This window comes from Phocoena phocoena, chromosome 1 (genome assembly GCF_963924675.1).
Source record: "Phocoena phocoena chromosome 1, mPhoPho1.1, whole genome shotgun sequence".
Lineage (NCBI taxonomy): Eukaryota > Metazoa > Chordata > Mammalia > Artiodactyla > Phocoenidae > Phocoena > Phocoena phocoena.
This window is the reverse complement of record NC_089219.1, coordinates 21,546,147-21,558,136: the sequence shown is the minus strand read 5'-3', so window position 1 is coordinate 21,558,136 and position 11,990 is coordinate 21,546,147. Positions and strand designations below refer to the sequence as shown.

At 49.6% G+C, this 11,990-nt stretch overlaps 1 protein-coding gene across 1 annotated transcript; it reads left to right on the top strand.

The window, feature by feature from the left end:
- The first annotated feature begins 1,087 nt into the window (after positions 1–1,087).
- Positions 1,088–2,035, top strand: LOC136134041 (large ribosomal subunit protein eL31-like). The gene is given in 2 exon segments (XM_065891483.1): positions 1,088–1,096; positions 1,619–2,035. A coding segment is annotated over 1 exon segment (378 nt). The 5' UTR covers positions 1,088–1,096; positions 1,619–1,657.
- The last annotated feature ends 9,955 nt before the right edge of the window (positions 2,036–11,990 follow it).

The following is an 11,990-nucleotide window of genomic DNA, read 5'->3' as shown; positions in this document are numbered from 1 at the left end:
TCACATGTGAGATAGTGGCCAAGCCAGGGCAAACTTCAAAGCCCAACCTCTTTCTTCTACCCCTCAGCTTGGTGTCTCTTGTTTACCTGCCCTGCTACCAGGCCCATCCTGCCGGAAGCATCATAAAGTCCTGACAGTCCCATGGCTCCTGTTCCACACAGCTGGATCCCACCCCCACTGGGGCCTCAGCAGCTGTGTCTGGGCAGCACATGGGGGTCACAGATCCTGGGTTGGGCAGGCACCAGGTGGGAGACAGCATAGCTTCCCCAGGTATCCAGGTGGCCTCTCTGCCTTCACTCAGGTGTCTCCACCTCATCCAAGGGCCTTCCCTTGCTGCCCATCTAAATACTACTTCCTACTTGCCTTCTGTCCTTTTATCTGCTTTATTATTTTTTTCTTGGCACTACCAAACGACAGGTAATTATTTGCTTGGTCTCCATCTCTGCTGAGGAGCTGGATCTCATCACCTCTGCTCCCTCTACTATCTGTGGCCTTTGCAGAGCCATTCCCCAAGGGACCCTGCCTCTCCTGCCTCCTCCTATTGTCCTCTCTCCCTTCTTCCTCCCACAAATGTTTATCCATGCCTACTCTGTGTCACTGAATAAGCGCAGTGCTGGTCCTTGCAAAGGGAGAGACTGACAAGGAAACCACGTTATAATTCATTCACCCATCCCCAATCCTATTGCCTTCCCCTGTTCTGCCCTCAGCGGTGCAGTCTGCTCTCCACACTGCAGCTTGAGCCAGCCTGATAAAAGGGAGGTCAGAACATGTCACTCTTATGCTCAACCCCCTCCCATGGCTCCCTAGCCCAGAGGAAAAACCAGTGTCCTTGCTGTGACCTGCAAGGCCTGCATGAGCTACCTCACCGCCTCCCACTCTCCCCTCTGAGAGCTCTATTCTGGCTGCACGGGCTGCCTTGCTGTTTTTCAACCTGCCAAGCATGCTTCTGCCTCAAGCCTTTGCATTTGCCCTTGGTGCTGCTAGGAATGTCTTCCCCAGGTATCCAGGTGGCCTCCCTCTCTTCACTCAGATGTCTCCACCTCATCCAAGGGCTTCCCTCACTGCCCATCTAAATACTACTTCCTACTTGCCTTCTGTCTTTTTATCTGCTTTATTATCTTTTTCTTGGCCCTGCCAAATGACAGGTATTGCTTATTGTGTGTTCCCCTACAGGAGTATAAGTCCCATGAAATCTCCTACAGTTCCCCACCCCTCAGGAGAAAAAAAAAAGGGGGGGGGAAGAGAAAAGAATATCAGGAAACTATGAAGAAAGAAAAGACACCATTAACCATACTACTATAGATAATTATATTTAAAGCCTCAATAATTAAAACAACTTGCTTTGGTTGCAGGAAGAGACAAAGGAATGGGCTGGACTAGAATGTCCAGAAATAGACACAACTGCACAGGAGGATTCAGTGTTCGATAAAGGTGTCATCTCAAAGTGGAGAATGGACTCTCTAGTAAATTGTTCTAGGACAACTAGGTAGCCTACTGGGGGGAAAATGAGATCTCTACCTCACGTGGAACATTAGGATAAGCTCCAAAGATTTAAATGTTAAAAAATATTAAAATAAAATAAAAGCACTGGGACTTCCCTGGCGGCACAGTGGTTAAGAATCCACCTGCCGTTCCTTTCTAACCCCGGCTAGGCAAGATGGCTCCCGCAAAGAAGGGTGGCGGGAAGAAGAAGGGCCGGTCCGCCATCAACGAGGTGGTGACCAGAGAATACACCATCAACATTCACAAGCGCATCCACGGAGTGGGTTTCAAGAAGCGTGCCCCTCGGGCACTCAAAGAAATACCGAAGTTTGCCATGAAGGAGATGGGAACTCCAGATGTACGCATTGACACCAGGCTCAACAGAGCTTTCTGAGCCAAAGGAATAAGGAATGTCCCATAACGTATCCGTGTGCGGTTGTCCAGAAAACGGAATGAAGATGAAGATTCACCAAACAAGCTCTATACGTTGGTTACTTATGTACCTGTCACCACTTTCAAAAATCTACAGACAGTTAATGTGGATGAGAACTAACTGCTGATTCTCCAACAAAGTTACAGAGCTGCCTTCGCAAAAAAAAAGGATCCGCCTGCCAATGCAGGGGACGTGAGTTCGGGTTCGAGCCCTGGTTCGGGAAGATCCCACATGTCGCGGAGCAACTAAGCCTGTGTGCCACTTTGTTGTCATAAATAAATAAATTTAAAATAAAAGCACTAAAGGAAAACGGGAGAGAATCTGTAATCTCATAGTGGGAAAAGTCTAACCATGACTCAAAAAGAGTCATTAGAAAAGATTGATAGGGACTTCCCTGGTGGCGCCGTGGTTAAGAATCTGCCTGCCAATGCAGGGGACATGGGTTTGAGCCCTGGTCAGAGAAGATCCCACATGCTGCGGAGCGACTACGCCCTAGCGCCACAACTACTGAGCCTGCACTCTAGAGCCCACGCGCCACAGCTGCTGAGCCCACACGCCACAAGTACTGAAGCCCGCGCACCTAGAGCCCATGCTCCGCGACAAGAGAAGCCACCACTACGAGAAGCCTGCGCACCGCAACGAAGAGCAGGCCCCGCTCGCCGCAACTAGAGAAAGCCCACGCGCAGCAACGAATACCCAACGCAGCCAAAAAAAAGAAAAAAGAAAGAAAACCTAAATACATAAATAAATAAAAAAGAAAAGATTGATAAAGTCAACTATATAAAATTGAAAACTGTTTCATGGAAAACTCATATAAATCAAGTCATAGGATGAATGACAGACTAAAGGAAAATATTTGCATCTCAGATCACAGATAAAGGGTCATCTCTCTAATTTATAAAGAATTCCCAGAAGTCCATTAAAAGGGCCAACGAGGGCTTCCCTGGTGGCGCAGTGGTTGGGAGTCCGCCTGCCGATGCAGGGGATGAGGGTTCGCGCCCCGGTGTGGGAAGATCCCACATGCCGTGGAGCGGCTGGGCCCGTGAGCCATGGCTGCTGAGCCTGCGCATCCGGAGCCTGTGCTCCGCAACGGGAGAGGCCACAACAGTGAGAGGCCTGCGTACCGCAAAAAAAAAAAAAAAAAAAAAAAAAAAGGGCCAACGATCTGTAGAAATAGGCATAAGATATGAACTGACAGTTTGCAGAAAAGTAAATACAAATGGCTTTTAAAGATATAGAAAGAAGATCAAACTCACTCGAAAGAAATGAAAATCAGGAAAACCACACTAGGATACCATTTCTTATCAGTCTGGCAAAAAATCCAAAAATTTAATAAGATACTCTGTGGGCATTTCTGTAAGGAAACCGTACTCTCACACCTGCAAATATAAATTGGTACAGGTCCCCAAAAGGACATTTTGGCAAAATCTATCAAAATTACAAATGAGTCCAGGTATTCTACATCTGGGAATTTATCCTTTGGATATACTTGCACAAGTGAACAGTCTATCCGTAAAATGGGATACTATGCAACTAAGAAAGAGAATAAGGGAGATCTGTGTGTCCAGATTGGGAAAGGATATCTGGAAGGGATATTAAGTTTAAAAAACAAAGTGCAGAGCAACATATATGATATCCCACCTTTCGTAGGAAAAGGGGGGAGAATTATATACACAGTTGACCCTTGAACAATGCAGGGGTTAGGGGCTCTGAATCCCTGCACAGTGGAAAAAACCCATGTACTGCTCTCTCTGCCTCATAAACAAAGGACTTGTTAAATGACTCACACGAGGGCAGGAACGGAAACAGTTTGGAGAGAATCAGGATTCAGACTCTAACTCTTTTGATTCCATAGATTGTGATCGCTAATCAAACACAAACTTTTCCCCACACAATTAAAGATCTGTAAAATGAAAATCCAGGTACTATATTGGGGAAAAAAAAATCCCTGTATAAGTGGAACCACCTGTGTCGTTCAAGGGCCAACTATATATTCAAATTCCTGCTGAGGAGCAGGGCAACCAGTGATTAAGAGCCCAGGCTCAGAAACCAGACTGCCTGAGTACAAATGCACATTCTAGTACCGTACTGGGTTCAGTAGTGTCCCACCAAATGTCCACCTGGAACCTGTGAATGTGACCTTATTTGGAAATAGGTCTTTGCAGATGTAATCAGGGTAAGATGAGGTCATCCCTGATTAGGGTGGGCCCTACATCCAGTATGACTGGTGTCCTTTTAAGAAGAAGAAAATTTGGACACAGCGACAGACACACACATATGAAGACAGAGGCAGAGATTAGAGTGATGCATCTACAAGTCGAGGAATGACAAGGATTGCTGGCGACCACCTGAAAGTAGGAAAGAGGCACGGAAATTCTCCCTATAGCCACCGGAAGGAATGAGCCTTTTTGACACCTCAATTTTGGACTTTTAGCCTCCGGAACTGTGAGAGAATAAATTTCTGTTGTTTTAAGCTACCCAGTTTGTGATAATTTCTTATAGCAGCCCTAGAAGCTGTAGTAGTAATACAGCTACTTAGAAGCTGTGTAATCTTGGAAAAGTTATTTAGCCTCTCTGTGCTCCAGTTTTCTCATTGGTCCTGGAACCAATCCTCCACAGATACCAAGGAACAACTATCAATGAATCACTATATTCTTGGACAAGTAACTCAGCCTCCCTGGGCCTCAGTTTCCCCATCTGTAAAATAAGGACAGTGAGATTGACCTTACTGTGCATTTAGGGTGCTCAGTGACACAATACAATGGGCACCTCATGCCTCGTCTCAGTTCATCACATTACAGATTTTATTAATATAGCCATTTTACAGATGAGGAGACAGGCTTAAGGAGTTTAAGCAGCTTGTTCAAGGTTACCCAGTCAGTAAATGGAGTAGTCAGGATTTGTCTAGAGGCCAATGTCAAGGTTATGGGGAGAAAGCAGTGTTAATCGGTTCAAGCAGACCCTGGGCCAAACCCCAGTTTTTCACTTATTCACTAGTTGTGTGACCTTGGGTGAGTCTCTGGAACTCTCTGGCCTCTATCCCTATTAACAGGAAGAATGACTCTACTTCACAGGGAGATAATGCAGGTAGAATGTCTAGAACAAGACCTGGCATAGAGTAGGTGCTCAGTAAAGGGTGTTCCCTCCTCCCTTCCTTATCTCCCTGCTCTGGTAGGGATTTCAGGCCTGCGGGCTGACCTAGCTGTCTTAGAGACAATATTTGTGTTCCCTCCTCCCATACTGAAAAGGCCTGGGGGACTGCTGAGAGCACCCCTCACTCCCAGGGTCACTCCATTCGCAGGGAGCCTCTGCCTGCTGGGGTCTAGGGGATAGTCGCCAGGCTGATGGAGAGCAGCCCAGTCGGAGAAGGGATATTCCGGCCCCAGGCCTGACACAGAAACCACAGCATTGTGTCACCTCATTGCGCAGTGTGTGTGTGGCTAGCGTGTGCACACAGGAGGTAGAAGGGCTGGTGCTCTGCAGGGGCGTGGCTGGCGCTCTGTCCTGTGTTGAGTGAGCTGCCGGGCTACTACCTGCTGGAAGGTGAACACATTGTGTGGACGGCAGCTGGAGAAGTTGGCACAGTCCAGCTGCTGCTTGTCCAAGTGACAGCCCAGTGCGTCGCTAACGCTATGCATGGTGGAACAAATAGGAATTGTACCCTGAGGGCCTGAGCCACCCAAACTGGCCCACTTTCTTCCGCCCACCACCTACTGACACCCTCTCACTGAGCGCCCTGGCCCCCAAGGGCCTCAGGTCTCACAGGCTATGAAGCAGAGTAGCTCCTCCACCCCAACAGGGCTCCTATACTCTGGAAATAAGCAAGCCCTCCATAAAGCAGGAAGGACTGCAGGTAGACTGCAGAGACACCCTTGGAAGAAGGGTCTGTGCCCAGCAATGCTCCCCACTTCAACTGGGAGTCCCATTCTTGAGAAAGGGCTGCTGAGGAAAGGAAAGGAGTCCTGCCCAAAGGCAGAGGGATGGCCAAGTTAACCTGACCCTTATCTGGAAGCCCCAGAGCTCAGACGGGATGCTGCATAAGGACTGGCTTCTCCTTGGTGCCACTGACTTGGAGGCCACAGCGGATGTTGGCCCCCCCAGGCCATGGTCACGAGCATCACCTTGTAGCCCATACTGAAGGGCTGCTTATGGCTGAACTGGAGGCTGATGACCTGCCCTGCGGGGCAGGAGAGAGCATGGGACTTCCAGGGACCCCAGAATCCTTGGACTGCAGACTCGGGGCTGAACGGTGCTCTCTGGGCAGCCTCCAAGACCATATACCATCTCCACCACTATTCTCACTCACCTCTGAAATATCCCAGCCCACTCAGTGAAAGACTCCAGCCCCCTCTGAAGTACTCCTGTTGCCTCTGAAATAATCCAGCCTCCCCCAGAAGACTTCAACCTTCTCTACAACATTCCAGCTTCTCTCTGAAATACTCTAGATCCTCCTCACTCCCCATAATATTCTAGCACTTTCTGAAACAACCCAGCCCTCAGTGAAATTCTGTAGTCCCTCACTATACAATATTCCAATCGTCTCTGAAGTACTCCAGCCCCGGCTTTGAAACAGCACTCCACCGTTAGGTTGCACCTCAACTTTATTTTTTAATTTTATTTATTTATTTAGGCCGCACCACACAGCATGCAGAACTTCCCCAACCAGGGATCGAACCCGTGCCCCCTGGAGTGGAAGCGCGGAGTCTTAACCACTGGACCGCCAGGGAAGTCCTGCAGCTCAACTTTAAATGTGTGCTCCAAGTTCAATACTCCAGTCCCCCTGAAATATGCCAACACGCGTAATACTCCTCACCCCACTATAATACTCTAGTCCTCACTCCCATTATAGTCTCCACCCCCAGTGAAAATCCTCCAGCCCCTTCAGTAACACTCCAGTCTCACTCTGATAGCCCCAAACCTCTGTAATGCTCTGTCTGTCCACAAAGATGGACCCCCAGGCCTGCCTAGAACATACTGAGAGGTAGTACTTGCTCTGGCTCCTGCTGGTTCAGACGTCCTCCTGGACCTCAAATGGCTCCTAGACATCAGCATAGGGCAGCATCAACACCCCTGCTGGGGGGAGGCTGTGAGATGACCCCACCAGCTTCTTCACAGTCCTCCAGCCAAACAGAGTCCCCTTCTAGAAATCTTCCCCCCACCCCCACCCAGGTTAAGGGCCCCACTAACAAAACAAGATAGTAGTCCCCAAAGGTTGGCGGCGCCCAGGCCCTGTGGGACAGCACACCACTGACTTGCCAGGTCAACTTGTCAGGAACCCCCTGGCTGGGTCAGCTGCCCAGAGTAATCCCGCAGGCTCAGTCAGCTCCAGCACCCGGCCGGTTTCCCCCTTGTGCTGCTCTGAGACACCTGTCCTGTGGCTCCATGGATCTAAGATAAAAGGGCAGTTAGGCCAAGGCCAAGCTGTCTGTGTTCAAGGAACACAGTGACCCAGTAGGGCTTCTGAGTCACCAGGGAGAGGAGCTGGGCCCCTGGGGAGGGTTTGGGGGGCTACCTGCCCTTTTATGTGCTTATTCAAGTGCCACCCACTGGGTCACCCTTATGTGAGGGTGAGTGTAGCCAGAACCTAGCAAGTCCCTGACCATGAGGTGGCTGCATGGAAGGTGATATTAATTATGGGTTAGCAAGTGGAAGGAGCTAGGTTCCAAGGCCAGCTCTGTTGTGTTACTTTAGGCCAATCACTTTTCCCCTCTGAGCTGCAGTCGCTTTACCTTTGAAACAGATAATAATACTTTTCTTGCCCCTTACCAGTTTGCTTCAAAGCTCCAGTGAACTAGCAGTTAGAGAATGAATCTTGCATTTAACAAGTATTTATTGAGTGCCTACTATGTGCCAGGTCTGCATCAGACATAGACATAAAGTATTTATTATTTCTCCCTGCATCCATCAGCTTATGTGTGTGCAGGGACTGGGGTATACAGTGATGGTGGGAGAGATTCTAAAACTCCTGATCAGACATCCCTCCCTGGCTCCTGACAGCCTTTTGTACACCTACTATGTACGAGGTACTTTCAAAGGCATCATATCCTTTACTCCTCATCCTGGGAGATAAATATTAAGTTCTGGTTTTACTGATGTGGAAATGAAAGCTTAGCGTTGTTAAGTCACGGCCCAAGAAAACATAGCTAGTAACTTATGGGGCTTAAATTTGGTCCATCCTACCTTTGACAAGGAAGAAGTCAGAGCAGCACCACACCCTGATGCCCTCCACGAGCCAGGTCTGTTCCTGGGGGTCCTGGCAGTGGGGCCGGAGCCAGTGCCATCTCTGTCCTCCAAGAGACCCCAGTCCCGTAGAGGACAAGAGGACTAGACTCCAAGCCAGACATCTGGAGGTTGAATAGGCCTCATAGGGCATCCTGTCCCACCCTGCGCTTGTTCAGATCAGGAAACAGAGGTCCAGAGGTGGGCAGACCCTTATTCAAGGTCACACAGCCCCACACAGCCATAAGAAAAGAAAGAAAGAGGGCTTCCCTGGTGGCGCAGTGGTTGAGAGTCCGCCTGCCGATGCAGGGGACACGGGTTCGTGCCTCAGTCCGGGAAGATCCCACATGCCGCGGAGCGACTGGGCCCGTGAGCCATGGCCGCTGAGCCTGTGTGTCCGGAGCCTGTGCTCCGCAACAGGAGGCCACAACAGTGAGGGGCCCACGTATTGTGAAAGAAAGAAAGAGAGGAAAGAAAGAAAGAAAGAAAGAGAAAGAAGGTACACCAGAGAGTTCCTTCTGTCTCTGCCATGTGAGCGCACATTGAGAAGGCGGCCATCTGCAAGCCAGGAAGAGAGCTCCCACAAGAAACCCACCCTGCCAGACCTTGATCTGGGACTGCTAACTTCCAGAACTGCAAGAAGTAAATGTTTGTTGTTTGAGCCACCCAGTCTATGGCTTTTGGTATGGCAGCCCAAGTGACTAACACATCATTGACAATTCTTGCCTCAATTGATTATCTTCTACTTGAGGCTGCAAAATGGAGTTTTTCTAGTTCTCACATTCCCTCTAGTATATTAGCTGGCATTCTTCTACAAAGAAAAGCTTTCCTTCATCGAGTAGGAATGAACTGCAGCTCCTCCTAAAAAGACAGGATAAATGTTAAATTCTCTAAGGGAAGGTTTTTGGGTTTTTTTCTTTTTAATGGGAAATTCTAGAACCTGTTTGTATGCTGAGAGGATAATTCTTTGGAGAGGGAAAGACATGGTGCAGGAGAGGAGGTTACAGAAGGCGTGAAGTCCTAAAAAGGTGGGAGGATGTAGAGTGCAATTGGGGAAGGGGGAAGAAGGGTGGGAAAAGGGAGGGCAGAAGAAAGGGTGTGAACTGGTCATCTGGGCAGACATACAGGGCCAGCTTACTAAGAAATGCACCGGAGGGTTGCTGGGCCTGGTTAGCGTCCTTTGAATCTGGGAGCTGTAACTCTTGGCTGTCTGGCAGGTGGCTTTCTCCTCCTTACCCAGAGAAGGTGAATGGTTGGATTGCTGCAGGCCTGGGGCTTTCCAGGCAAGCACACGGGAGGGCGGCAAGGCAGGGCAGGGGCTTGGCAAAGGGGCACCATAACGACTGACCACAGAATCCAAGATAGTTGAAAACAGAAGTGAGAGCGGGAGAGTGATGGCTGGATGAGAAATGGATGGGAGGTCTCAGCAGCTTGCTGGGCCTTGATTTTTGGTTTTGGTATCAGTTTTCAGAACTGATTTAAAGGAACACACGAGCGAGCGCAGGAGCTATGAGCACTAAGGATAGTGGGGGAGGCCCCTCCTGTGGCCTCTTTGCCCTGTGCCCATTGTCTCCTGTGTCATATGGGGGGCACGTGCCACATGGAGGGCAAGGACTGGACCTGACTCCTATTTGAGCCTCCACCACCCAGCCTGCCACAGACTAGTGACAGGGAAGGTTGAGTATGATTGAACGAATGAATGAATGATAGTGAACACTTATATGGCACTTACTATGTACCAAGCACTGGTCTAACAGCTCATCGATTTCTCTCAAGACTTCTGTAAGGTAGAGACTCCCCATTTTACAGATGAAGAAACGGAAGCATGGAAAGGTAAAATAATTTGTCCAAAGTCACAGAGCTAGGAAGAGGCAGAGTTGGACTGCAAACCAGGCAGTCTGCGCCCAGAGTCTGTGCTCCTAACCACCAGGTTATTCTGAATGGATGAATGAGAGTCATAGACTCGGCCCATCTCTGTCCTGGGTGAAGCCAGGTATATCTTGAGGTCAGAGCCCCGATCTGGTCAAGAGAGACCCCGAGACGATCAACAATGAACTGAGGAATACTCAGTTCTAGATTGTGACAACCGCCATGAAGGAGACAAACTGGGTGCCGAGGGCAAGAGTAAAGGGACCTCCTTAGATGAGGTGGTCAGGGAAGGCTTCTCGGAAGAGGCCGCACTTCAGGTTAAGGATAGAAAGGAGCCAGTACTGTGAAAAGCCAAGGAAAGAGTGTCTTAGGAAGAGGGAACTGCATGTGAGAAGCTCCTGAGGCAAAAAGTCAATGTAGTCTGGGAACCGAAAAGGATTTCAGTGCGGCTGAAAAGGAGGATGGCCCAAATGGACCTGAAGAGGTGGGCATGGGCCAGGTACGCAAGGCTTGGGAGGTCATGGCAAGGCATTTGGATTTTATTATTCTTCCCTATTATTGAATTGTATTTTTGTTATTCCAAGCAAAATGGGAGGTAAGCCGTGAGAGAGTTTTAAGCAAGGAACTTATGTGGTCTGACTCGTATCTTAAAAGCAGAAGCAGGGCTTCCCTGGTGGCGCAGTGGTTGAGAGTCCGCTTGTCGATGCAGGGGACATGGGTTCGTGCCCCGCTCATGGGTTCGTGGCCGCTGAGTCTGAGCGTCCGGAGCCTGTGCTCCGCAACGGGAGAGGCCACAGCAGTGAGAGGCCCGCGTACCGCAAAAAAAAAGCAGAAGCAGTTCTGTTCTGTTCATTTGCTTATTCATTGATTCTTGAATATTTTCATTCATTCGTTAATTCTTACATTCAGTCGTTTATTTCTTCATCGGGCTTTCATTTGTTTACCTATTAATTCCTTTGCTCCTTGATTGATCCATGCACTCCTGTACCCAGAGAACCTGCCTCTCTGTGCCAGACCCTGCCTAGGCTCCAGGGGCATGGCCAAGAGCCAGGTCTAGTCCTTGGCCTTGAGGAAAACATATCCCACACCGCACACCCCAGGAAAATGATGCTGAGTGCTCAGCTGGGGATAAGAAGCCAGCCCTTGAAGGATGACAGAGCCTGATAGATTGGGGGATCCCCAGGGATGGGACCAGTCTCTTTCATGTCTGTGCTCCCGAAGCCTGACACCCGACAGGCAATGATAAATGTTTGTTTGTTAACTGAACAGGTGGGACAATAGGCAGCCAGGGAGTGCTTGATGGTGGAGGTGATGATGTCCAGCCAGGGTGACGCCACCCTTCCCAAGTCCCTGCACCTCCACCTCCTCCCCTGTGTCTGCCTCCCCCCATCCTTCCTCCCATTATCCTAAGAGAAAGCCATTCTTACCTGCACCCCACTGTTCTCTGCCACCCCGCAAGCATATTGAGACACACGTGAGCCCATGCGTGTGCACAGACACACACAGGCATTCAGACGCATCCCTGCACATGTGCCTGCATAATGTGTCCCAGTTGTTGATTCCAAAATTGCAGTCATCACGTTCATTGTCTCCAATCACACACTCACACACACACACACACACACACACCTGTTCTTACACACGCTCCCTGCCTCCCCACTATATCCCAACACACATACTTCTCCACCAAACAGCCCTCCCACACACATCTCTTCCTCCGCAGACAGGAGGGATTCTTCTGGTCCTGGCTGAAGGCTGAAGAAGTAATAGTGGTGGTGGGGGGGGGGCGGATTGAACCCCAGGTTGAGGGGAGGTCAGGGTCCTCCCTGACCTTGGAAAGGCTGGAACTGTGATAGAAGATGCTACTCAGTTTTTCTAAAACTTGGGTGTCGGGGGAGGCTTGACACCTCCCTGCTTCCTCAGTGTAGCCCAGTGACTGATCCTCTGAAAAGCAGTTTCCTAAGAGAAGGGTCTTCTGCTGCTCCCC